Source organism: Bubalus bubalis, chromosome 4 (assembly GCF_019923935.1).
Source record: "Bubalus bubalis isolate 160015118507 breed Murrah chromosome 4, NDDB_SH_1, whole genome shotgun sequence".
In the NCBI taxonomy this organism is placed as follows: Eukaryota; Metazoa; Chordata; class Mammalia; order Artiodactyla; family Bovidae; genus Bubalus; species Bubalus bubalis.
The window spans coordinates 56,888,413-56,916,026 of record NC_059160.1 but is presented as its reverse complement, the minus strand read 5'-3'; the positions used below and the strand labels follow the sequence as shown (position 1 = coordinate 56,916,026).

Here is a 27,614-nt window from a genome sequence, read left to right as displayed (position 1 = left end):
CCCTTGAACTGCAAGGAGATCCACCCAGTCCATTCTGAAGGAGATCAGCCCTGGGATTTCTTTGGAAGGAATGATGCTAAAGCTGAAACTCCAGTACTTTGGCCACCTCATAAGAAGAGTTGACTCATTGGAAAAGACTCTGATGCTGGGAGGGATTGGGGGCAAGAGGAGAAGGGGACGACAGAGGATGAGATGGCTGGATGGCATCACTGACTCGATGGACATGAGTCTGAATGAATTCCAGGAGTTGGTGATGGACAGGGAGGCCTGGCGTGCTGCGGTTCATGGGGTCGCAAAGAGTCGGACACGACTGAGTGACTGATCTGATCTGATAGCCCATCAGCCTTCAGGCCATATGGGAAAGGGCTAAAAAAATCACCTGAAAGTGAGTATTTACTTGGAAAAAGATTGTTCATTTAATATAAGGAAGGAAGAAGTGTGCTTTTTCCAAAACTTGGGCCAGGCTTCCAGAGAATATATTGAAGAGCTTGCAATTTATTTTATTTTTCAAAGCCTTTATTGAATCTGTTACAATATAACTTCTGTTTTATGTTTTGGTAATTTGGCTGTGAGGCATTGGGACCTTATCTCCTCTACCAGGGATCAAACTGGCACCCTGTGCATTGGAAGGTGAGGTCTTAGTCACTGGACTGGCAATGAAGTCCTAGAGCTTGCAATTCAGATACAGTGACTGGTGGGGGTGGGGTTGGGGGTGAGGGTAGTGGTGGTGGGGGTGGGGGTGGTGGGTAGAGTCCAGGGGCTTTACCTGATACCTAAATGTCTGAAGAAGTCTGAAGCCCAGAGATTGTGTCTAGTTTGTCCTGAAGGCTTGTGAAGAGCTAGCTGTACTGACTATGAGTATAAATTAAATGCTTAAATCCATAGATAATTTATAAAGTTTGCTCTACACTTGAATACTCATATCTAGTTATTTAGTTAAAGCCTTCGGCTTTGATTAAAGTTGTTAACATTTGAAGTGTTGACTGATGTAGCCTCCCTGGTGTGGAAATATGAATATTTTTCTCATTTATTAATGTCCTATAGTGAAAGCATAACCTTTTACTTAAAATAATTGTTTTGGAAATGGAATTATAATATTCTCCTCCCCATTCCTCCCCTGCAGTTTGTGAATTTGGTGATTATTCTTCTTGGTTGGGAGTATAAGCAATCATTTGCATTTATCCAATACACACACACACACACACAACCAAACACATTCATACTTACCCAGACAATGCACAAAAACTTTAGGGAGTAAATTTAATTGCAGTTATAGTAATGAGAGTAGAGCAGAGAGGAGTGTGACTTTATAATTCTGATCATAAAATAAAAACATCAAAGCAAGTAATGAGTCTAAATTTAATGTTGAGAGGACTATATTTCTGTAGCATTTAAGGCAAGTAAAGTCAAGCTATTAAAGACTGAACACAAAATTAGAATGTTAACTTTGCAAATTTCTTAGTCTATCTCCAAGTGATTAGATTATCACAAAATTTCCCTAGGAAGGTAGAAATTGAATCAACAACACTGCAAAAGAAAAAACAAAAAAGAAATTTGACAGCCCTAAGCAAAAGTGATGTCAATATAGATTCAGCAGCTATTAGGCAAGAAGCAAATGCTCTGCTAATCAATTTACTATTACAGAAATAAGTCCAAATGATTTTCATGGGATGCATATGGGTATTGATACCTTAATTATTTTATTTGCTTCTACCCAAAGGTATTTAAAACACAGCCAACTGCTGGATTTGGATTTTTAAAGCTATTCTTACACTTATGAACAGAGATTTAAGACTGCACTGAAGCCTGAATTTTATCTTGTTATTTCAGTGGGCATTTTTTTTATTATCAATATTGTAGAAGGTTATAAGTCTGGACTAGAATTATTTCCTTGGTAAAAAGTGAGAGATAAAACTAATGGGAAGAAATTACTAATAAGTTATACATTGATATTCACAAATGAATAAATTGGACCTTATTAATGTGCTTCATCTAATCAAAATCCCTTAAGTAGGTGCACAGTGATAAAAAATAAACATTGTTTTTCATAACTGCAATACTTTTTTGTTGTTGTTTAGGAAATGGATGATTTTGTGGAGATTTTACAATTATCCATACATATTTCAGGCAGAAAATATGTAGCCTTTTTACTTAAAATTTCCACAAAGGCAGAGCTGTTGAGATTTTTAAATAGCAGTGGAAACTGTTGTGTAAACTTGGTAATAGTATATGCAAGACCTGAGTAAATTTTTAAGTGAAACCCCCCCCCTCCCAAATCATGTACTTACGCACTGCTAACTAGTTTGTAATTCTAACAAGCCTTTGGAGAGGACTATAATTCAGGCTAGAGATTCGCCCAGCTGCCATCTGCAGAGGGACCCGTTTGCCTGACAATCTCTCTCAACGTTGTCATACAACATAAAATATCAATACAAAAGTGAAAATAATATTAATGATGTTATTAATGGTCATGGCACACACAGAAGTAAAACAGAGCTATTGATGAAATATCAGCTTCTGAATACGAAGCATACATTAGAGATTGTAAAAACAATTATTGTCAAAGACTTCATTTTCTAGGTCTAGATACAGCATGGGCCTATAAAACTGGCAATACCTTATGTCTTAGTTTATGCTCGATTTCCACAGCTGATAATGCTGCTACTAAGATATGAGATTTCCACGACTCTCCCCTATGCCTATACTTTGGGTAACTTTGTGACTAAAATCTTTATTAGGTTAGTTCCAATAACTTTTTTTTTTTTTCAAAGGCGTTAATGTGCTCCACCAAGAAAAAGATCTTGGGGGATATTTTGAAAGATCACAATTTCAAATATATTTGTACTTTTCAATCCACAACATTGTGTAGCTTTCATTTTCTCATGAACATACTTTGAATAAATTTATAAAGACACTGAGAAAGTATTACTAGTTGTCTAATATCAAGTGCAACATAATGTACTTGAGGGTTAGTCACTATGATTTAATGACACTGAAGTTGTTTGTAATCACATCGACAGTCAGCTTTCTCACTCTTTGTTCTCCTCCCCTCTCAGCAGATCTCTACATCAAAGACAGCCTGCACATGCGCTTCTCTCTCCATTCTACACAGAACAGCACTTATTGAAGCCACTGGGTTTCTTTAAAACTAGCCACTCATTAAAAGGTTTGGGATGCAACTTTCCTAAAAAGCTTTGCTCTTAACCAAAGTGACTACACATTACTTTTGGGCTACAAAAGAATAAATTATGGATACTTAATACAGAATTACTGGGTCCAAATGTTATATACGAGATTATCTTATATTTGAATACCTTCCCTGACTAGTTGGAATAAATAAAAGTCTTGAGTTGGAGACCAGTAGAAAGCATTATAAGCCAGAAGGTACACATCATGCCTGTCTCTCATTTTAAAACCCAACAGCCCTAACCACCAAATGAAGTACACTTGCAGCAGCTCTAAAGGGCATAAAAATTTTGTTCTCTGATTTCCAAGTCTAAAGGTACAGGTGGTTTTTCTCCATAGTAAGTGTATTTATAGAATTAAGTGACTTGCAAAGCCTCTTCATCAAGAGTGTGAACTTGCCCATACAATTGTCACAAACTTTACATTCTATCGGTTCACTGTAAGGAAAGTATACTGGGTTGGTGTTAGATGCAGATGTTGTACTCCAGGCCCGAGGAATTTGGCCTCAAGATCAAAAACGTAGTGACCATGTTTTCTGATTCTGATACAATGCTTGTGACAGGCACTTCTCCCTAGATTGGAGTCAGACTGTATTACAGCAAATGTACCTACGGGGATAATGCTTAGAGTCAGTATGGGCGGAAAACGTTATTGTTCTGTCCCATTTCAAGAGTGGTTAGCCCTGTGGGTGTGGTTTAACACCCTGAGCCCTGGCATTAAACATGAGGCCTGTGGCATCACTGCCCTGCAGTCACTGCGGGCATCCACGAGGTCTGGTCACAGTGACCAGATGGGAATCCTCTGCTACACAGAGCACTGGGGAGAGTGCGGGTCCAAGCCTACACCCTAACTGTTAGTCCCAGTACTTGACTTCTCAGAGACATATAGTCTTGTTTTAATGATCCTTGCTTCAATGAAAACATTTGATAATAGAGTTCTATTGGAATCCATTCTTTTTCAGAGGGATTATTTCTAATATTAGGTGAGTGACTCATGAGCTACCTATAATAAGTATTCATTATTCAGTGGGAAGTGATATTATTCAGATGTTACATAGATATATTTATCATTGACAAGAAAGTGACTTACTGGAAGCATGTTTGTTTGATCTATGGAAGAGCCCCCTTTACTAAATGGCTAAGAGTAGCCATGAGTGTCGAGTTCTCAGTGGAGAACTGAAGTCTTCTTGATGCAACTGAAAAGCAAAACAGTCTCAGTTGCTTCCACTGCCACACAGACTAGCAACAAAATTAATTGGAAGCTTTTAGTCAGAAAGTGAGTTCCTTCTGAAATAATGAAAGCTTTTGTGAAAGGATAAGAACAGAAAGCTAAGGGTAGTTGATGGCACATTAGAAGAAGGAGCCAAGAATTTGTCCATTTAAAGTGACTTTTAAATTAAAGAAGAGTTTTTTATAGATGTTCCAGAAAAGATATTAAAGACAGACTTTTTACAAGCAAAGAATAATTAGTTACTACTAATTAACCATCATTTAAAAGAATTAATGACATTCAGTGTAAGAGACTGGACTTTTGGAGAAAAAAATGCCATAAAGAGTAGAAGAGAGTGCTTTTGAGCCAGAAGAAATTATTTGCTTTGTCTTTCATTTTGTGAATGCTTTTTTTCAGTTATAAGAATATAAAACTTAAGTCTAAGAAATTCTCTAAAAGATTAAATGATTTCTCACTTTTGAAATGTTCATGATGCCAAATAAAATATGAAAGCATGATACTTATTCTATCTTTTCAACTCTTTCATGCTTTTATACCATTAGAAATAAAATAACAGTAAAAACAAAATTAGAAAACTATCAGTATCAAAATCAGTTAAACAGATTTAGTTGATCTCTTTGGGCTCAAATACATGGCAACATTTGTTGGCCAGTTTTTACAGAAAATCTATGCCAAGTGTATGAATAAAACAAACAATTTAAAATTAGTTATAAGCCTTGGAAAATAAAATGTTGATATTACAGCAGCTTATATAATAACAAAAAGCAGCCTCTTTAAGTATATGGTTTATATATGCAGTTAAGGAATAGAGACAAACAGAGATAGAAAACTAAAAATGATGACTTTAATCTTAAAAAATGAATAAGAGCAAAGAATAGAATGGGTGCTGATTTGTTATCATATCCATATCCTAAAGTGACAAAATTTCTTAAAATGGAAATCCCAAAGCTGCTTGGGAGGTTTCCTGAAATAATGTGAAACACCCTGAGAGTCCTCTTAGTCCACCACTCCAAAACTTCAAAAGATAATGACTGTGGAGAGACATATATTCAAAACAGAAGGCATATCCATAAATCCTTGTTGGATGTCCAGCTATGAAGAAAGAAACAACTACCCACCTGTGGTAAGAATCATCAAGGGTTGATAAGGTGTCGTTAAGAGATCAACTTACGTTAATAAGTTCAACCTCCCAGATTTTTTTCAACAGGTCCATCGATGTGTAGCCATTAATTAGAAAGGCTTTGGTGTAGTCACCTAGTTCAATGGAATCCAGCCACTCAGCCACAGACGTGGGATGGTAGCCATCATGGCCAATGGGTCTCATCTGTAATTAGAAAATCACGTCAGGATTAATTTAAGGTGTTTACTTTGTGTTCCAACGACAGAATGCATCTTGGAAATTTATCTGATATGAAGCAACAGATCTTTCTGGATAAGAAAATAAGAAAACCCAGAATACTTGAGGCACCATTCTAAATCATTAATAATTTCACGCTGAATTAGTTTTCAAAAATGCACCCAGAAATTTCCAATTTAGCTGCTAAATCAGTTCCATATTTGAGAGATCTAAATATGTCAAACTTCTGTTGTAGACATTATTGGCATTCTGTTGGACGGAATTGAAAATGATGTCAGTCGAGCAGTTTTAAATTCAGTGCTGAAGGCACAGGAAACTGCACTCCCAAAATGTAGATGATAATTCTCATATGCACAACATCAAAGCATGTGAAAATACTGCATGACTCAAACATCCAAAGGAATTCATGCTTATGCAAGACATGTATTGTAGGTAGTGCAAACATGCTGGAGAAACATACTGCTGTGGTAAGCCAGTACAGAAGAGGCTTTTGAGTGTTTGAAGACCATGTGTTCTGCAGACTCTACAGTATGTCAGACATTAATAGAGAACTCGCTGGCAGACAGATTCCTATTTTTTTGTCAGCTATATACAGATTTTTTTTTTTTTTTTACTTTTTTAGGAGAACAAAGAAGTGTGACAGCAACATAATGTTTCTGAGTTTAAATTGGAGTGTGAAAGTAATTTTAAGCACAAGAAACTTCTGGCTTTAAAATTTTGTATGGATTATTCTAGTCTTTTGGCTTTTATTTGAAATTTTAGTTGAATTTGCAGTTCTTGGTTTTTTAAGTAACTCACTTCTGACTTGTGCTGCTTTGCACGCCACACCTTACATCGAATACTTCAGTTATTAAGGAAGGCCAGCACCTCATCAACTTGATGTAGTCCTTCAGTGAAATTCAGGATGGGAATGGCAGAACTGGGCAAAATGCAACATAGATTTTCCGCTTCCTTTAGATTCAAGGAGATAAATACTAATGGAAATCTATAGGATTCTGATTTGCAAGCAGAGAAAAGATTAGCCGGAGCATCAGGGATTCAGATTTTAATCTCAAACATGTTAGGCTTTCTGTCACTATGCAGTGTCCTCATTTTTGAAATTTTCCTCATTCCTTTTCTTTTGGAGGGAGGTGCAAAGTGTTTATCAGGGCAGAAGAGGGGCCAAAGTATGATGGAGCTTGATGAAGCCTCTGTGGACCCACTGGAGCTCTGGCACAGTTTAGGCTATTAGAGAGTCCTGGGCATGGCAGATAGAAATGGGCCTTTGGGCCCCACCTCTCTGTTAGTGGATGTTGCTGTCCTGGGAGGAGATGCTCTGGGTTGGGCTCTCTGCCATGCAGGCAGACCCTGGAGATGCTGACAGCTGGAGGCTGTCTGGTGACCACTCTCCCCAAAGCCTGGCAGGTCCTTACTTGAAGGGAGATACAGATGGTACATGGCCATGTCTTCCAGAATAGCCGGGACCTTGATTCACCAAAGGCTAACTTGTTACTACACTTAGTTTTTGCCTTTCACTCTATACCCACTCACTCATTCACATGCACACAACATCTATCTTTTAAATTTTAGATGAATTATTGGAAAGACATATCTCCTGAACCATTTGCAGACATCATGAAACTTAATCCCTGACGCTTTATTGGCATGTCCCAGGAACAAGGATGTTCTCCAACGTAGTCACAGTATCATCACCCCCAAGAAATCTAACATTGACAAAATGATGTTACCTAACATATGGTTGGAGAAGGCAATGGCACCCCACTCCAGGACTCTTGCCTGGAAAATCCCATGGGCAGAGGAGCCTGGTAGGCTGCAGTCCATGGGGGTCACAAAGAGTCAGACACAACTGAGTGACTTCACTTTCACGCATTGGAGAAGGAAATGGCAACCCATTCCAGGGTTCTTGCCTGGAGAATCCCAGGGACGGGGGAGCCTGGTGGGCTGCCGTTTATGGGGTCGCACAGAGACTGGACACGACTGAAGTAACTACTGAAGTACTGAAGTACTACAGACGTACTGAAGTAGCAGCAGCAGCAGCAACATATAGTTAGTATTAGCATTCCCCCAAAGTACCCAAAATGTCCTGTGTAGCTGTTTTTTTTTTTCCTAGACATGATCAAAGGTCAAGGCAATTATATTTTCAAGTACCTCTACCTTTCTTTCTCTTTTCTTCTTCTGGGATTATATTTACTACTTCGTTTTTAGGTTCTGTTTTCTCCTTTTCTCTTTCCTACTGTTCCACGCCCCAGTCTGTTTTCCATTTCAAGGTTTAAATGTCCTCTGCCTTGACATTACCATGTAATTCATTATTTGCATTGGGGTCTAAACTGCATCAAATTTTTGTATTTCATTTTTACATTGCTTGACTCATTTTGGCTACTCACTAGATGTTTGTTCACATAACACGTAACTCAGTGTTTATTATACAGTAGTTACAAATATAAATGACAACTCAGGATTTGCAAAATGATGTTTACCAGCAGTTGCAAATAACTGGATGTTATCTATGTGTAAAATTGGCAACTAGGACCCAAAAGCAGAGGCTCAAAGGTATCAAATACTTTCACATTCTACAGAGAATTAAAAAAATACTGGGGCTAGAGGCATTTTCCAGGACTTATTAGGAGGTGGCTGAACCAACTCTGCTACCCTGAATAATCACCCCAGCCTCAGGAAACTCCCTGGCTGTCCCAGTTAATACAAGGAAATAACTAGAAAAAAGAGAAGAAAGAATGGAGAGAGAATCATTAGGTTTGAAATTAATAGCTTTCCAGGGAGGTCTTTCTGCTAGCCATCTGAGAAGCTGCCCATCCCAGCTGTGATACCGGGTACAAGCTTAGAGTGTCTAGATGCATCAAGCTGGGGTAGAGGCACATGTCCCACACCAGAGAACTGTGCAGTAGGGTCCTCATAGGTCACCCCAGGTATTCACACACCATTCCTTTGAGAGAACACCCAGTGGCCACCTGCCACACAGAGGTTGTTAATGGTCAGCAGTAGTCAAAGAGCAATGATGGGAAACCCACCAGACCTCTGCAAAGCAAACCCAATTAACTATAAAGAAGTATGCCTTCCCCCAAGTCACTCCTTCTTTAGCACTAGGGAATTTAGAGTCAGAAAAGAGAGAGGTACCAGTCCCTTGGGGGAAGACTAAATTGGGGTGGGGGTTGGGGAAGAAAATAAAACTGGAGGCTTAAATGGATAGGAACTGAATTTTTAATATTATATATAACTGTAAAGCTATTGGATGTACGTGATGTGAGATTGGATGTATGGATGGGAGAGTTGGGCTATAAAGAAAGCTGAGTGCCAAAGAATTGATGCTTTTGAACTGTGGTGTTGGAGAAGACTCTTGAGAGTCCCTTGGACTGCAAGGAGATCCAGCCAGTCCATCCTAAAGGAAATCAGTCCTGAATATTCATTGGAAGGACTGATGCTGAAGCTGAAACTCCAATACTTTGACCACCTGATGCAAAGAACTGACTCATCTGAAAAGATCCTGATGCTGGGAAAGATTGAAGGTGGGAGGAGAAGGGGACGACAGAGGATGAGATGGTTGGATGGCATCAACGACTCCATGGACGTGAGTTTGAGTAAACTCTGGGAGTTGGTGTTGGACAGGGAGGCCTAGTGTGCTTGCAAAGAGTCAGACACTAATGAGCAACTGAATGGAACTGAACTGAAAGCTATTGGATATATCTGAGATAACATTAAAAATAGTAAAAAGAGAATGAACTGAGCTTGATTGAAGGCAGGATTGGGAAAAAAAAAAAGTCCCATCAGTTTCGGCAAACTGCTCAGAAATCTGGTTACTACTATGAGACAAGTTCTCCCGACCAACCTTAAGAAGGCAAGCGGGGGAAACAGTTGGTGGAAAGATGAGAGGTGGGGCAGGCTGTGGGGCAGGGCCACAGAGAACGTGGGAATGAGTACATTGATGTGTACAGGGGCAGCATTCATTCAGTTGCTCACTCGTTAAACATTTAGCCCATGCCTATTCTGATGAATGTTGTAGAAGAGCAGGAAACAAAACAAGTTATAGTCTCTCCCTCATAGAAATTATAACCCTATTTAAAAAATATGCGAGCAGATGACCAATAAATTATGAAGGCTTTGCACACCTGAAGAAAGGAAGCTATTAGTGCTGAAAGAAGTTACAAAATTAACTTGACACATATTTAATGATATGCAGAATGGTTACTGTGCTGCACAATAATTTCCTTCAAAGCAATTCTTCCATCTGTTCCCTCACTTCTGTTCTTCCTGCCACTACTCTGTTTAGGTTCTTGTTGGTGCTTATAAAAACGAATGCAATAGTCTTCCACTTGGCCTCCCACCTTTTTGATCCAGCTTATACTATGATGCTACATCAGTCTCCAGGCTCTTAAATTAACCCTTGCACAAAATCCTATAGAAGCTCCTTCTTGATAAAAGCCCAAATGTCCTTTTCCAGCATTCTAGGACAACTGAGACCAAGTACAAAGTTATCTTTTCAACCTCATCTCACACTACTCTGCTGTATGTAAACTAACACATATAATTAAACACATTAGTTTGTCTAAACAGTATGCTAAATTGCTAGCCATTCCATGAACATGAACTGTGTGTGCAAGACACATTCATGTCTTTGCAAATATCATTTTCCATGCTTGGAATGATTTCTGCCTTTATTTCTGCAGTGTTTCTCTAGGACTGGCTTCTTGAGCTCTAAGATACAAATTTCCAACTGTTTGTAAAATATCTCATATAGATGTCCTATAGTATCACCAACCCAAGAAAAATGTGTTTCCTTTGGCTCACAAGTGCCCTCCCTCTGCATTCCCCAACTAAGTTAATGGGGAGCATCACACCATATGCAGTCCCATGTGCGACAGTCCACGGGGTCGCAAAGAGTCAGACACGACCGGGTGACTGAACAACAACTGCACACCATCGCCCAAGTAGAGGCTTAGGAGTCATCTTTCTCTTTTCCATTTTACCTCATATCTAATTAGGCCACAAGTCTTCTGTATTTGATTTACAAAGTGTCTTTCAATTCAATTCTCTTCTTCCAAAATGAACTTTGGAATGTGACAACAGTATCTACTGCCGTGTTGTAAGGATCATAAGACACAAGGCATGCACACTGCCTAGCGCAGTTTTAAATATATGTCTTCAATAACTTGGTTTCCTTCCCTCCTTAGTGCCCTAAATTAGGTCCTTGCTTATTTTGAAACTGTATATGTTGAGTCTTTTGGCTGCTAATCTTTTCAACTTCCAATCAAAATTCTTCTTTCCTCTTTCACTGCTTCCTTTTCTTTTCTACCTTGTTTTAGAAAGAGTTTATGCCTGCTAACCTCTTTATACCCCCCTTTCCACAGTTGACAGTTACTTTTTAAAAATATATCTAACAAGGTTCCTCAAGTTGATTGAATCATTTCTAATTCTCTGCTTTCTTCGTGGATGAGAATTATACCTCTGTGCCCCTTGCCAAGGAATCTGCATTGAATCCTGCTATAGCTGGACTTACTACTCCATCCCATTGATGTTGGCTGTGTACTTTCTTGGCCAGTGGAACAGGCAGAAGTATCAGTGTGGCGGTCTCTAGATGAGGCCTCTGCACTCCTGTGATCCAATTATCCTGTTGTATTCCTATACTCTATTATAAGAAAAACAAGTGCTGAGTAGTTACACAACTGCTAGCCCTATGAGAAAGATGAAGACTTGTGGAGCAGACCTAAATCTAGGCTGAAGCTTGGAGTCTACCCGAGCTCTCTGGAGCGTGGGTGAGTCCACCTGAAGTTAGCTGAATCATGAGGAAGAAAAAATATGCATATATTTTGTTGCTATAAACCACTGATATTTTGGCATAGAGGGGAACATGGACTAATAAAATCACTGTTTATTTCAAAACTCTTGGTGTTTGTATTAGTCTGGGTTCTCCAGAGAGACAGGATCAATAGGCTGTGTATATACACACGCACGCGTCTGAAATCTGGCAAGTGTCAAATCTGCAGGGCAGGCTAGAGACTCAGGGAAGAATTTGCAGTTCAAACCTGAAGGCAGCCTGGAGCAGAATTCCTTTGACTTCTTTGGGGGACCTCAGTGTTTTTCTCTGATTGGATAAAGTTCATCCACATTAAAGGGTAATCTGCTTTACTCAAAGTCTACTGATTTAAATGCTAATTTCACCTAAAAATTACCTTCAGAGTGACACCTAGACTGGTGTTTGACCAAATATCTGGGTATTGTGGCCTAACCAAGTCAACATATAAAATATTCGAAACTCTTTAATTTATGAATTCACTGGCAAATGACTGAGAGAGACTTGGGAAGCTAAGTTAACATCAGCATCCTATCCAAGCTGTGTGACTCTCATCTAGTAAACATCAGTGTACTGTATTTTCACTGATCTTAAACTAAGTAACTCTTTATTTTATGAGTATGATTGTTGGGGCATAATCTACTGTATTTCTAGTATATTTCTACACTTTTGCTCACACCATTTCCTCTGTCAGGAATACTATTTTCCCCCTGTTCTCTGTTGACATTCTATCCATTCTTAAAAGATCCTGTTCAAATGCTGCCTCTTTTATGATGCCTTCTCCAAATGCTATCCTTACTCCCAAGTCAAAACTAATCATACCTTCTACCAGGTTTCTGTAGTAATTTGCACAAAATTCTATTATAGCTCTATTAAAGTTTGATTTCTATTATAGTTAGAGAGGTGAGTATCTGTCTTAGTTAGACTGTCAACCTCCTGGTAAAGAAACAAGGTCTTAGCCACTTTTGTAGTCTCTCATGTGCCCAGCAGAGCATCTTATATATGGCAATCATTTGCTAAAGGTTTACTAAAATGCCTTTTCCTTCTCCAGGGGATCTTCCTGACCCAGGGATTGAACCAGGGTCTCCTGCATTGCAGGCAGATTCTTTACCAACTGAGTCACTAGGGAAGCCCAATTTAATGAACACGTGAAGAGAAAAGGACAAATTAATTTTAGTGGCATGGCATCCATTTGTGGGGAGATGTGTACTTTGTACTACATATTATACAAATGAGGGTTCCTGTTATGGCCTAACTTAATGTTTACAAGTATTTAAAACTATTAAATACCAAGGACCAGTTCTAGGGAATATGCTGTGTAGTATGCCGTATGGGTTTCCTAGATGGTGCAATGGTAAAGAATCTGCCTGCCAGTGCAGGAGATGCCAGAGACACAGGTTCAATCCCTGGGTCTGGAAGATCCCCTGGAGTAGGAAATGGCATTCCACTCCAGAATTCTTGCCTGGAAAATTCCATGGACAGAGGAGCTTGGTGGGCTATAGTCCATGGGGTCACAAAGAGTTGGACATGACTGAGCACACACAGCACATGCCATATTGCAAAATGCACTGGGCTTGTCTCTGTAGCTGGCAGTCTTGACTATACTATTATTAGTTGTATAACCATGGGCAAGTTACTTCACCTCTAGGCTTCAGTGTTCTCATCTATAAAATAAAGGTGTTAGATCAATAATCTCAAAGTTCCCTTTTAGTTCCTAAATCTTACAACTCTATAATTTGTATATTAATATCAAATTAGTGTCATAGTTATTTATCTAGTAAAGAGGAAAGAAACCCAAAGGCAGAAGAAAAAAAATGCAGTACAAGATGGGACATGGATAGAGGAGCCTGGCGGGCTACAGTTCATGGGGTTGCAAAGAGCGACTAACACTTTCAATTTCATAGGACATTTAGGCTAGAGTCAGATGTCATCCACACTTTTTTCTTGAGTGCGTCCACAAGGAGCACGATGACTGCTTTCTCAGATTAGCAGTGGCGATACTCTTTTCTCAGCAGGCTCATCTGGCAGGACAAGGATAGACAGAGACAGCTCGAGGGGCTGCTAGGCCCGCCGTACTGTGAGCATGAATGGGCGTCAGGCACAGTCTGTAATCTGAGAGGCAGAGTGGTGAGCAGGCATGATAACAGGTTCGCAACAAGGCAATACTATTCAACGAGTTGAATCCCAAAGTCTGGGGAAAACCTAAGCTGGAATAGCAATCAGAGACAGCAGGGAAGAAAGCTTGTCTCAGGAAAATGAGGATATCTTGGTACATTTCATCAAAGATCTTCCTTGTTGCTCATGATGTCTTGTTGATTTTCTGCAAATGGGCACTGACTGTCCTCCAGGAGCCTCTTAAAGCAAACTTGGCCTCAGAGGGAACACACTGTTAACATCACAAGCCACAAAGCAGGCAGAGATCACTGACCCTAGGACAGTGCTCTGCAGTGTCCTAGGGCTTCAAGGGGGCCATTATAAGACAGCTAAACAGCTGAGGTTCTAAAACTGCCTGGTCTACTTCAGTTGAATAACTCATATTTTAAGTGTCTTACACAGGTAAGAAGAAAGAAAGCTTAAAAAAGAAATATTTGAAAACCACTGACCTAGAAGATTTTTGTAAGATCACATGATCACTACAGCTTTATTTTCTCTTAATATGTTAGTTTTATTTGAAATATTCTGGGCTTGTCACATATGCATGGACATACATATATATTTATTGTCTGTCATCCTTTCTGCCTGAGACCAGCTTTGTCTGTTCAGACAAGGATACTACCTTATAAACTGATAGAGCCACAAGATGAAAAATATAAAAGAGGAAGGCAACAAAAATAGAAAAAGGAAATAAAAATAAGAGAAAATGGAATTACATTGTAATAGATTTGGGATTAAATTTAAAAAATAGTTCTCAATTCAACAAGTTATGAAGCTGGCATTATGACACTGGCATGGTAATTAGATCAAGAGAATAAGGAACTTGAACAATTCAATAACAAATTTGGCAGATATTTTTATGTCTGAAAGTGTTACAAAATTGAGACAGAGCCCCATTGTTGTCCATCAAAAACTGTTCTCTCTTCTTCCACAGTAATGGGGCTTCAATTAGGCTCACATCTACTTAACTAGATATGTGATACACTAGCTTTTCTTCTGGTTACTTCTATGAGAATACATTTGAGCCTATGAGATGCCACTGAAAGTGTTAATGTAACTTCCAGATCACCTTTAACCTAAAAGAGTCTTTGCTCTAGAGTTTCCTTTTTTTCTGTGGGGGGTTGGGGGCGGGTCTTCTCTTGAGCTGAAACATCTGTGTTGACAGCCTAGCTTTGGTCCCATGGACAAAACAATACTATAGAGTTTGGGAAATGTTTCTCACATATTAATGCACACCAGAATCATATGGGAGACCTTAACCTTCAGGTTCTAAGTCAACAGGTTGAAGGGAGACTGAGATTCTGCATGTCCAACAGGCTCCCTGGCAATGCTGACATTGTCAATCTGTGGACCACACTTTAAATAGCAGTACTTTAGAGGATGATAGAACAAGAGATGGAAGGTCCTGGGTCCTGGGTCCTTTCAGAATTGCATAGAGCAGAGTCCACATGCAAACCTGGACTGCTCACTGTCAGACTGTTACAGGGGAGAAGTAAGCATTCTACTCTTTAAACCACGAGGAGGTCTCTAATTCAGTGCCTTAGCCTTTAGTAAAAACAGAATTAAAAATTAAATACGGCAACTTCATGAAGAACATTTAAAGGAAGCCTGTACTTCCATTTGACAGTACACTGCACTGTCTTTAATTTTGTGAAGACATAAGTTTTCATATCTGTTGCCATTAAAAGAAACTGCATTTCTTTTAACTGCCTTTGTTGGCATCTTTCTGTCAATCACACCACCATCCCTTTGTGACAACAGAGCAAGGGATAATAGGTGGAAAAATGTGGGAAACCTCAAGATTCTAGCTCTGATACTTGGTGGTATTACCAGCTGAGAAAGAAAAGAAAATAGAAGAAAGTGACATGAATAATTTTGAGATATGAGAATTTAAAGATGTTGGGGAATAGCAATGTTAAGTTTGGGGGAGAAGTCTGAGGCAGCAGCACAGACTGCTGTATGATCTTGAGCAAACTCTTCAATCTTCTTAAGCATGCATTTTCTGATAAGTATTATGAGAGATAAAAAAGAATATCTACCTCTGAGGGTTGCCATAAATGTTCAACAATATAATGCAAGTCGTGTTTAGTTCAGTGTTCAGCACAAAGAAGCTCTGGATAAATCTTAGTTATTTTTATCACAAGTGGGAGCTGCAGTCATGCATGGATGGGACTGAAGAGAGCATGTAGTATGAAAAGAAGTGGCCTGAGGACAAACCAACATTTTCAAAGTAAAGGATGAGGATTATACTCAGGAGACTGAAGAAAGAATAGTCAAGACAACAAGAGAAGAGAGAGGAGCAGAGTTGTACGGAGGCTGTGGGCTGCAGTACTGGGATGAGTGAAGAGGTTTGCTGAGAGGAGGAGGGAGAAAGGTTCATGGGGTCTGGTATCTTGCTGAGAAGAGCCCAGAAGCTAGGCTGTGCTGGGTTGCGATGTAAGTCAGAGATGAGGACATAGAAAGCGCAATCTAAATGATTCTTTTGAGGAGTTTGTATGGGAAGAGAAGGTGGGAGAGGAAGTTTTTAGAAAGCACAAGGAAAAGGCAAGGAAAGGAATGACAAAAGAGGACTCGTGGCTGAGGAAGGTCAGAGACATAAAGGATTGAGCCCAAGAGTGCCGTGGAGATTGGAGTTGGGTAGAGGGCTTGTCTCTTGCCTTGGGGGTTTTGCTTGCCTTTCTTGGAAATCACAGCTGAAAGGCATAGCCGAAGATAATTTTGGGGTTAATAATCTCTGTATTCAAAGCAGCTACTTAAAAAAAAAAAAAAAAAGAAGCTGCCTTGCTGAGACTTGTGAAATGCCGGAAACTTATATGTGAGGTGGAGGTTCTCATCTGGGCAGGGCAGCATTCCGTATGACATGCTGCTCCCCAGATACACACAAACCTGACTACCACTTACTGTGAGCCTGCTGGTGCAACACCCTCGATGTGTCAGAAACTTAAACTTGCCTATGAAGCTGCAGTGGATCGTGGCTTCTCTTTTCTACCTGGATATACTTTGTACTCTCAGACTCCCCGATAGGAGTTTTGTCACACAGATGGCTGACATGGTCAGGTACCTCCCCCACTTCCCTGCTCCTTGTTCCAGCCTCTTCTGCTCTGTCCTGCTGCTAACCAAGACTTGGACTAGCAGTTGGCCTGATAATAAACCAGGTCAAGCAGTGCTAGCAGACAGTGTGCTGCCAAGTCTAAATGCAGGTCTATCAAGTGGCGCGAGGATCAGATCTCCTATAGGGTTTGAGACCTGGGCTCAGACATCACTGTGCTGTTTCATCAGTGGCTCTTAAAAGACTGATTGAACATAAAAGAGAAAGGCAGATCCACTGACCATGGAGCCCCAGAAAAAAAGTCTATCTACCACCATCTAAGTGCTGTCATAGAGTAACTTTGCTGGGGGAGACATGCCCACCAAATGGATAGGACAATCAATGATAAGAACATCACCTAACAATCATATGAGATTAAAAACCCAAAGTGATCTCATACACATTATCTCATTAGTGAGGGGTTTTAAGTGATCTTTTGGAAAATGCCCTTTATGGAGCCTGAGACTCTGGGTCCTTCATGTAATGATATTCTTTCTGTGGAATTGAAAGGATTAATATACTGTGACTCTTGTTAGGAAGCAGGGTGTGATAAAGTCTCTGTGTTGGGTTTCTGCAGCAGTGGAGGGAGACACGTAACATATACAAATCTGTTTCTTGAAGCCCATTGGTTTGCAATAAGACCCTATTATTGAGACAATTTCTGCAAAAGAATAGGGAGAAACCTAAACAATCAGAGGTAAGTGAATTGTGCTTAGATGTCACTATGGACTTAATTGCAGATAATAGTACCTCCTCTAATTTTTCCCACCACCAACTGAGCCTCGCTGATTTTGCATACTTGAATGTTCAGACAACTTCAGCTCCCAGCTTTAGGAACAGGGCAGGAGCATGAAGAGGTGATACCTGAATATTACTTGGCACTACCTTTTGGGGGATTAAAGGGAAAGGGAAACGCTTTGGCCTGGGTACTATCTCTTTATGCCCTGTGATTTCTATTTAATGAATAAAAGAAATAAACTAAGGTCAGCCATGAGAGGGCCTGAGGTATTCCTTATTTTGACAAGTCTTAGACAGTGGAGTAAACTGGAAGGGAAGCAATGGACAAAGTGCATAGATAAGAAAGGTTTTTAAGACGTATGGTGATAAACTTCCAATAGCACAATCAAGATGTTTGGTGAACAAAACAGAAGCATTAGCCAGACTAGCGAACCTTCTAGCCATCAGAGTTAGGGGCGTAACCCTTCCTAAAAGGCACTGGATTGATTACAAATTAAAGGAGTGAAGTGCCAAAAAAGAGAAGTTCTATAAATCGAGGCAGAAAAAAATGACAATAACAACACTAACAACCATAAAGCAGTCTCTTTATAGCTTTGCAAACAGTGTGAGCAGACTGCTAATCAGGTTTCTTCTGTGCACGCATAGAGTAACTGCTCTCTGGAGCATCACCTGAGAACCTGGCCGCTGTCTGCAAGGCAAGATCTGTGGGGATGTGGACGGAAGGACCAGGGCAACCACTGCACGGCACACATGTAAACATGTCACTGGGGCGGAATGATTTTATTGAATCATTTTTATTGTACTTCTCTCTGAAGCTTTTGGTAAAAGGGGTGTTTTTGAAAATTCAATCAAAGAACATGCTTTCACCATCTTTTCATTTCTAAAATCCTTGTTGAGATCATGTTGACCCTAGAGCCCTCTGTTATATATCACTATTTGTTTTAATTTATTTCCTTGTTGCAAAGCTCTTTTATGAAACAAGGTCTCAGATTAAAGATGGAGAGGATTTACTGCAACTAGAATAAGGTGCTGAACAATGCGCACCATCATTCACATTTCAGTCTCCACCACTGATATGAACTATATTTCAAAAAAGACACAGGATCCCTCTTTTCCCCCCTCTGATAGTACATGTTTGCTGACATCTGTGTCCCTACAATGCTTATGTAGTGCACTGGTATGTAGAACACTGCTTTGCTCTTGAAACAGAAACTTTAAATGCTACTATGAATCAAGAAAATTGTTTGCTTGTTATTAGTCTAAACTAAAAAATATTTTTTTCCCCAAACCTGTGTCTTCAGAAGATAATGAACCTTCTGAATGCCAATTCTATTTATTTGATATTTAAAAACCATGTCCTTTCTCAGAGCCTCCAGGCATGTGCATAATAACATACCCACTGAAGTACTTCAAACAGATAAATGTATCATAAAACCAAAGTTAGGCGTATATAAATGAATAACTTATGTTCTGCTTGGGTGGGGAAGTATAAAGGATATCATACAAAAGGTCGCAAAAAAAATAGGAGTTACAAAGTTGAGGACCTACAACACATCCATCTATCCATCTGTCCACCCATCCATCTGTCCACCCATCCATCTGTCCACCCATTCATCCATTCACCCATCTACTATTCACTCAGCAAAGACATAAGGCATGTCTACTGTATTCTAGGCACTGTTTTGGACGCATCAGTGAATGGAACATAAAAAAGTATTAGGCATTGTGAAGTTTATATTCTAACTGGGGAGCCAGATAATAATAGACAAGCATAAAAAGTAGAGAACTTATGTCAGAAAATGATAAGTGCTGTGAAAAGAGCAAGTACAATAGGAGGATTGGGGGTTCTGGAGGTTGCATGGGGACAGGTGGTTGTGGTTCAGTTGTTCAGTCGCTTAGTCATGTCCGACTCTTTGTGACCCCATGGACTTCAGCACACCAGGCTTCCCTGTCCTTCACTATCTCCCAGAGTTTGCATCAATTCACATCCATTGAATTGGTGATGCCCATCTAACCATCTCATCCTCTGTTGCCCCCTTCTTCTCCTGCCCTCAATCTCTCACAGCATCTCCCACTCTACTTTAGTGAGTCAGCTTTTCACATCACGTGGCCAAAGTATTGGAGCTTCGGCTTCAGCATCAGGCCTTCCAATGAATATTCAGGGTTGATTTAAAGTTGAAATGTAGTATTCAATAGTGTGGTTAGGGGACATTTTATTCAGAAGGCAAGATTTGAACCAAGATTTAAAGAGAGTGAATTGGCTTTGTTGGCAACTCGGGGGAGAGGATTCAAGTAGAGGGAACAGGTACAGCAAAGGCCCTCAGGAGGAAGTGAGCTGATGTCCACTTAAAGTATAACAAGGAAACCAGGGGTGGGGCTGGAGTAGCTCGTGCAGGCAGCGGTGGGCAGGGAACAGGTCAGAGAGGTAATCAGGGGCCAGATACTGTAAAGTTTTGAAGGCACTGTAAGGACTTTGGCTTTCATTCTGTGGGAAACAGGGAGCAAGTGCAAGAATTTGCACAGAGTGGTGACCTGATTTGGCTTACATTTCAGCAGAGTCACTCTGGCTGCTGTGTTGAGAGGAGTGCACAGGGAAGCAAGGGGGTAGGAGCAGAAAGGCTTGTTCAGAAGTTGGGGAAGTAACCCAAGAGAGACAGGGCTAGGGTGCTCGAGGAAAGGTGGTGAGAAGTGGTCAAATTCCAGACAACTTCCTGAAACACAAAATAAAGTGTTCCTTGTTCTCTAGCCTGGAATGGGACTCTGCCAACTTGATGTTGCACCCATGTGGCATGGATCTCAGCTTGAACAGGACTGCATTCATCTGTCAAGCATGGGAACGTATGGATGACTGCAGGGTGGGTCTTGCATGAGTCTGTTTTCAATGAACAACCCAGGGTACTCAAAAGACTCTTCTGGTCAAAGAAGGTGGCCTAGGCATATGTATTTGATTAACAGGATAACAGACACATGTTCAAGGAGATGGGTGATTCTGCATGGATTTCAGGATCTGGACCCTGGCTCAGCACCTGTGGATCATGCCTTAAGAATAAGAAGCTTCAATATGAAATCTGTATCATGAAACATTTTTGGGACTTGGGGACAAAAGGAATTAGCAGAACTGGCACCAGCAAGTTCATCAGCAGGCAGAGATGGTGCCATATTGCAGATATTGGTGCCCTCAACATTGGGCACCAGCAGTTGGTCATGGTGCCCACACTGGCAGGTTTCAGTGATATTGGCAGGATATTCAGTTGGCATTGGCTAATGTGCCCTTGATGGAAAGTGTCTGGGCACTGTAGGCAGTAGCACAGACATTAGCACCTTTGACACATTGGGCCCCTGCAGCTCTGAAGCAGCCTTTGGCAACCATTAGTAGCAGACTTGGCACACTCAGTGGGTGTTAACAGCACCGAGAACAATTTTGGTAAGTTCTGGTGGCATTGTTTCAAGCTTTGGTAACAAGAATCATCAACTACAATAAGCTAGAGGGAGAGAGGGAGAAAAAGGCAGATGTCACACAGTCAACAATTGGTCTGATTAATGGTGCACATATGACTTGAAAGACCCAGAATGAATATTAGGAAAAACTTCAGTGAGGTCTGAAACATGCAGAGAAGTGTAACAGCAGTTTGAAGCCCTGCCTGGAATTCTTGAGAACCCCTGGGATTCTTGAGAACTCCTTTTCTATCTGTAGTGAGGGAAGACTCTAAGAACTATTCCACCACCGCTGGGTAGAAGAGACAATAGATTGACTCTTAGGAAAATGTCTCCAGTCTTATAGATTGGGGCGTTTGTTTGTTTTTTGGTCATCTCAGAATTTTTATTACCTCAGACACTGAAGTAACTAAGAATTTTCAGCTTGAATTATGTGAATCCCTACTAGTAAATCAGTTCCTAACAATAGTTTCAGTAATTATTATTTATTTCATGCAACAAGAATTTTTAAGCACAAAATTTATAAAAATATAAAAGGTCTAAGGTTCTTTCTAGGAATATGCAATTCTGTGTGTGTGTGTGTGTTTCAGATATATACAAATATAAGAAAATTAAGTGCCAAAGTTTTTACAAGTTCCAGAAAAGAAATAAAACTTGAGGAGTTGGAGATGTTTGGGAGGAGTTTCTTCCCTAATTTCTCTTGGGGTTAATACTTAAAGAAGTGAAGGTCTGTGTGAGTGGGTGTGTGTGTGTGTATATTAAAGTGAGTAAGAGAGAGACAGAGAGAGAATGGATGAATATGAGCATCCATCTCTCCCTTTTGTTTCTGGATCTAGACAGAACACAGGCAGCATTCCCTGTCTGGAGTGATTCCCTCAATGCTCTATTTGCTAAACATATCTATTAATCCCTTGAAATTAAACTCAAGCATCATGTACCTATCCAGAAAACTTTCCATGGCTTCCATGTACTTAGTCCTCCCTTCCTCTTGTAGCATATTTTTTCACATAGTAGTTTAGTTTTTGCCATATCTGTCTCTGTCCAAAGTGTAGGTAGAACTGCTTGAGGCAGGAACTACATCTTATCCGTTTTTCACCCCCATCTCTTAACCTAGCATAGAGCCAAAATGAACTGATTGGATGAATAAGAAATTCATTGATGATCATCTGGGCACGTGGGTGTCTGCAGACCTTATGCATCTGGAGTTGCCCTGTCTGTCATTTAGCTCCAATCCTATCAGAAAGCCCTATGGGGCTTCCCTGGTGGCTCAGATGGTAAAGAATCTCCCTGCAGTGCAGGAGACCCGAGTTTGATCCCTGGGTCGGGAAGATTCCTTGGAGAAGGGAGTGGATACCCACTCCAGTATTCTTGCCTGGAAAATTCCATGGACAGAGGAGCCTGTTGGGCTACAGTCCATGGAGTCACAAAGAGTCGGACACGACTGAGCGACTGACACACACACTATTGGAAATGCTAAGGTCTTTGGGTTGTAAGGTCAATTACTACTTTGTATTTACATCAGTAGCACTTAGAAAAGTGTTCTGTTGAAAGTGAACACCATAAATGTTGATAGACGATAATGTAATTGAGTCCCAGAGGACAAAGCCAGGGAAATCAATTTTCTATGCTCCTGTTGTTCAGTCACTAAGTTGTGTCTGACTCTTTGTGACCTATGGACTGAAGCATGCCAGGAGCCCCTGTCCTTCACTGTCTCCCAGAGTTTGCTCAGATTTATGTCCATTGAGTTGGTGATGCTATCTATTTAATCCTTTGCCACCCTCTTCTCCTTTTGCCTTCAATCTTCCCTAAGCATCAGAGTCTATTCCAATGAATCAGCTCTTCGCATCAGGTGGCCAAAGTACTGGAGCTTCAGCTTCAGCAGCAGTCCTTCCAATGAAGGAAGGAAAAAGCCAGGAAAAGCAATCTTCTATACACTTACTATAATAATCTATGGTACATTTGTGGAGAAAACTTCACATTCAACAATTTCTATAATATATTTACCTCTTACTATTAGAAGATTATAAATACAATTCTTTCCCACCCAGAAGTAGCCTCTAAATAGAGAAGGAGTTGAGGTTTAAAACTGATGATGCATTGAATAAAAAGCTTTTAACCTGCTAGAATTCTGTGATTCATAAATTATTACTTTAAAAATCATTTAAAGTGTATCTATTTAGCACCCTTGAAGACATGAAAGAAGGAATCTGGTGGCTTCTTGAGTACTCATTTCCTCTGATAAGAGCAGTAGTTATCTGTTAACTAACAAAATAAAACACCCCTTCCCCTCCCCCCCCAAAAAAAACCAAGCTGAATATCTTTTTACTAAAATAGAAGATGCTAGAAAAATGGCCAGCCATTTTTCTAAAGGTGAAAGGTGGATTCCTAAGTAAAGTGTTCACTGTGAGTTCACAGAAGATCAAGCATCAAATTTGAACCTGAAAGATGGAAATTTAAACTCCTATTGAACACCAACAGAAAATAACCACAAAGAAATACCATGGAAGGAAAAACTGCTTAGCTTAAGGGTGGGAGAACAGTAACTCAGTTCTAGTTTAGCGGCTTCACCGAAAAGGACTCCAGGCGTCTTCTTGGGTTTGAAGCATTTGACTCACTCATTATAGCTTGAAGGGCAAAGTGATGGATGAAATTGATAACTGGATTGACGGCACTAGCTGTATTTCAAACAATGGTTATTACAAGTGGGAAAAAAGTAGCATATCTATCTGCCTGAACAAGCTAAGCAAATACTCCTGGTCACATTTTGCTTGGAGTGTCATGAGCTATCCCCAATCTTGACACAACAAAGAAGTTTTTAAGGTGCATAGAAATGGTTTTTTGATTTATGGTTTTTGAAAGATGGTTTGAAACCGTGGTTCAAAACCATTTTGAAAAATGGTTTGCTTTTTTTTCCCTCCTCCTCCAGGAACTTTCTTGTGATTCCTTGAGCAGAAGAGAACTTGCCTTCCATTTAATGCTCAAAGCTTGTATTTTTTACTTCTATTACAGTTTGTTCATGCTCTGTTTTTATGAAAATCACTTGGATATTGGGTTGACTTTCTTTGCTAGATGGCAATCTCCTTGAAGGCAGATACTATATAACTTCATCTTTTTTCTCCTTCCACTGTGTCTGAGACATAAGTAGATGCTCAAGGCATTTGCAGACAGAAACTGAACAGAGACTTCTCACTTGACCGCCATTGATTGAAAGTAAGAAGTATAGCCAAATTATACTCCACTTTTAAACTAGAACTTAATTCAATTGTACAGGAAAGGTGGGGGATAATGGCTCTTCACATTTGTGGGTATGTTGTTTAGGAGCTCTTGTGTAAATTTATTTAGTTCTGCTAATTTTTTTTTATGAAATCAGAATGTCTTTAACAATTTCATGGAGCCGCCCTGTTATGGTCTGAACATGCAGCTTCTCAATTCACTTCTATTCTATTTTGTGCCACCCACATTTACTGAGCCCTTGCTGTCTGAAGTACTATCTCCTCTGTTCTTCTCCCACTTTCCACTTAGCTCTGGGGATTGATTACATTACCTCTAAGAGGTGCAGACAGGAAGCCCTCTTGCTATTATGCTTATTCATTTAATTTCTTAGATAAGAAGGCCCCAGTTATGATTTTAAATACCTTCTCTCTTAGCTCCTGATAGGTTAAATAATCATCTTAAAGGTATTAAAAATTAATTTAGTGGATGATGATCAGAATTTAAAGTTTTTCCCTTATTTAAAACGTGAATAATCTGCCTTGTGAGAAATGGGAATGGAAAGCTCACTATTCCAATGTAGTCATGGACAGTTTTAGTCGTAGACTATCTTATATCAGTGATTGAGTTCCTTTCTGTTGCTTTTTGGCCCCAGGCAAATTTGCCCCCACCCCCCAATTTTATTAAGTTTTGCTAATTTAGTGAGCAGTTACTGAACAAATACAAGTGGCTAAGACCAAAATTAACTTAGTCCTTCTAAGTGACAGGAGCTTCATGCACATTTTTAAATTTATAATTCAAAGTAAGTTAATGTGGTAGGCTCTACTGTTATTATCTCCATTTTACAGGTAAGGAAACAGAATTATAGAATTTAAGTAATATGTCCGACATGACACAAGTAGTAGGTGGTCAACCTAGAATTAAGTTAGGTTAATAAAAGCTCAAGAAAATTCTTTTTTATAAAATTCTAAGTTGCTTGAAGACAACTTAAAGGGATTATCCACTTAGTATCCTCATCGTGCTTTAAAGTATAGCGTTTAGACAACGTAGTTAAGAACCTCAGTTAAGCTGCCTGGGTCTGAATCCTAGTTTATCGATCTAACACAGCATTCGTACATTCTTGTCACTCTGTCTATTCCCTTACTACCTGAGAGGACATCTTTTGACTATTTTTTGTTTGCATATCAACTTATTTTGCTTATTGTTTATACCTGATGTAATGAATTTTAGACATAAAAATGGATGAAGGAACCTCACTTTTTTCTTGGTTCACCTTTAATCTTTTTTTTTTTTAAATAAGCTTTAAAAGTTTTTATTTTATTTTATTTTATATTGGAGTATAGCTAATTAACAAAGTTGTGAGTTTCAGGTGGATAGAAAAGGGACTTAGCCATACATATGCATGTAGCCATTCACCTTCAATCTTCTTTTAAAAATTTATTTAACAAACATGAATACAGCACATATGATGCACCTAGTTCCATTTTAAGTGCTTTACAAGTATTGACTCATTTAATACTCAGCACACCTCTATGGGTCAGATAAAATCAAACTCAGGGAGTTCTGGCCATGTTCCCAACTATTACACCATGCTGTTTCCTGGCTTAATCCTATAAAAATGTCATCTCCGTGTAGTTTAATGCTCTAAAGATGTGTCTTAGAGAGTGCCCTTTCACCTTGCCTATCTTTCCTTCCTCTCTACCCAAATTAAAGAATAAAATAAATAAGATTATTTTAGCTATTTTGCTTTATTTCATTATGCCTTTTTTTTTTTCCTTTTGACACAGCAATTCCGAAGCTTCCGTAAGGCCACCTACAAGAATAAACGGGCGGGTTGACCCTCAGTAGCTGCAGGACAACTGACTTGGTCTACGTTTGCCTTTCTCCTTTTTCAAGTCTGTCTCCTTCCTGCTTTTCTAGGGCTTTTTGATCCCTGCCACAACCCTTCCCTCCCAGTCCTAAGAAGGAAGTTTAGTGGACTATAGACGTGGCAAAAATGGCCTTTCTAGCCTGAAACTTAAAAGGAAACACAATTTTATAAACAATTCCTTTTTGTGTTTAGTCGCTTGGTTCTTTTTTGCACTTTTACAGTTTCTCTCACAAATACATAATCATCAGAGACTTGGGTATAGCAAAGTATCATCCAGGAGCTAACTGGCATGAGGGTGGACACCTGGGATTTAGTTCCAGCTCTGATTCCTGGGTTGGGAAGATCCCCTGGAGAAGGAAATGGCAACCCATTCCAGTACTCTTGCCTGGAAAAATCCCATGGATGGAGGAGCCTGGTAGGCTACAGTCCATGGGGTTTTGAGGAGTCAGACACGACTGAATGACTTGATTTTCACTTTTCTGTTGCTAAGGAACTATCTGCCTTGAGGCAAGCCATTTAATATGACCTATGTTTATCTTCACCTGTGAAAGGATTTAGGCAAGAGGTTGAGCTGGATATATATATGTTTTAATAGAACACAATGTGGTTTTTTTATCTGGACCATTTTAAAAGTCCTTTTTGAATTTGTTACAATACTGCTTCTGTTGTCTATGTTCTGGTTTTGTGGCCATGAAGGATGTGGGATCTTAGCTCTCCAATCAGGGATCAAACTCTGACCCCCTGTATTAGAAGGTAAAGTCTTGACCACTAGACCACTAGGGAAGTCTCTGAGCTGGATAGCTTAAGGTCCTTTGCTTCCCTAAACTGTTATTTTCTTGGGAGAATTACACTAGGAAGAGAAAGTGCTCAGATATCTAAATTCCTTTACTCTTACTGCTGATTTTCTTATCACGAGCCATTATTTTTTTATTAAATGAGGATGAACTTCTCAAAGTTGAAGGATGACAGCAGTTGGGGATGGTGATAGATCAGAACCTTTTACTTGCAGAATTCCTCCCATAGTTCTCTAACTATCATGGGGGATAATGAGTACAATGATAGTTCAGTTCTCTGGTCTAAATAATAAACTATTCCAAGATAAATTCACTTAAAATAAAACATTGAAAATCCTCCATCTTTAGCTCAGGAAGAATGCTGCAGTCACCTTTGCTTTCTGAGACGGCAAAAAAACCTTGAAACAGAGCATCCATAAGTGAGTTGGGGCTGTGCTGCTCTCATGTCTGGTAGGTATTTGGATATCTATCTAGCTCAAACAGCTATAGCTATTTTGTACTTTGTGTGTACTGGACTTTCTCATTTCAAAAGGCTCAAAGAACTTTATAAATAAAATGGTCATTCCCTCTCCCAATATATTCCTGAATAATAGACTGGTTATCCACTTGTAAATAGAAAGCATGAGGCATGGTGGAGAAGGTCTATGGAAGAAAATGCAGGCCATCAGGGTGTGGGTATTATATTCATGAAGGACCTGCCTTACTTCTTTGTAAAACATTTAAATATAAAGGTGCCAAGCTGGGAAATG

The 27,614-nt window shown here is 39.7% G+C and overlaps 1 protein-coding gene across 5 annotated transcripts in view; it reads right to left on the bottom strand.

Annotated features, from left to right (window-relative positions):
• ANKS1B (ankyrin repeat and sterile alpha motif domain containing 1B) overlaps window positions 1-27,614 on the bottom strand; it is a 1,160,059-nt gene that overhangs the window by 318,482 nt on the left and 813,963 nt on the right. For all 5 annotated transcript variants that reach the window (XM_025285022.3, XM_025285025.3, XM_025285027.3 and 2 more), the window contains one exon: window positions 5,588-5,740. In XM_025285022.3, the coding sequence (XP_025140807.3) occupies window positions 5,588-5,740 (153 nt within the window). The remainder of the gene's footprint in view (window positions 1-5,587; window positions 5,741-27,614) is intronic.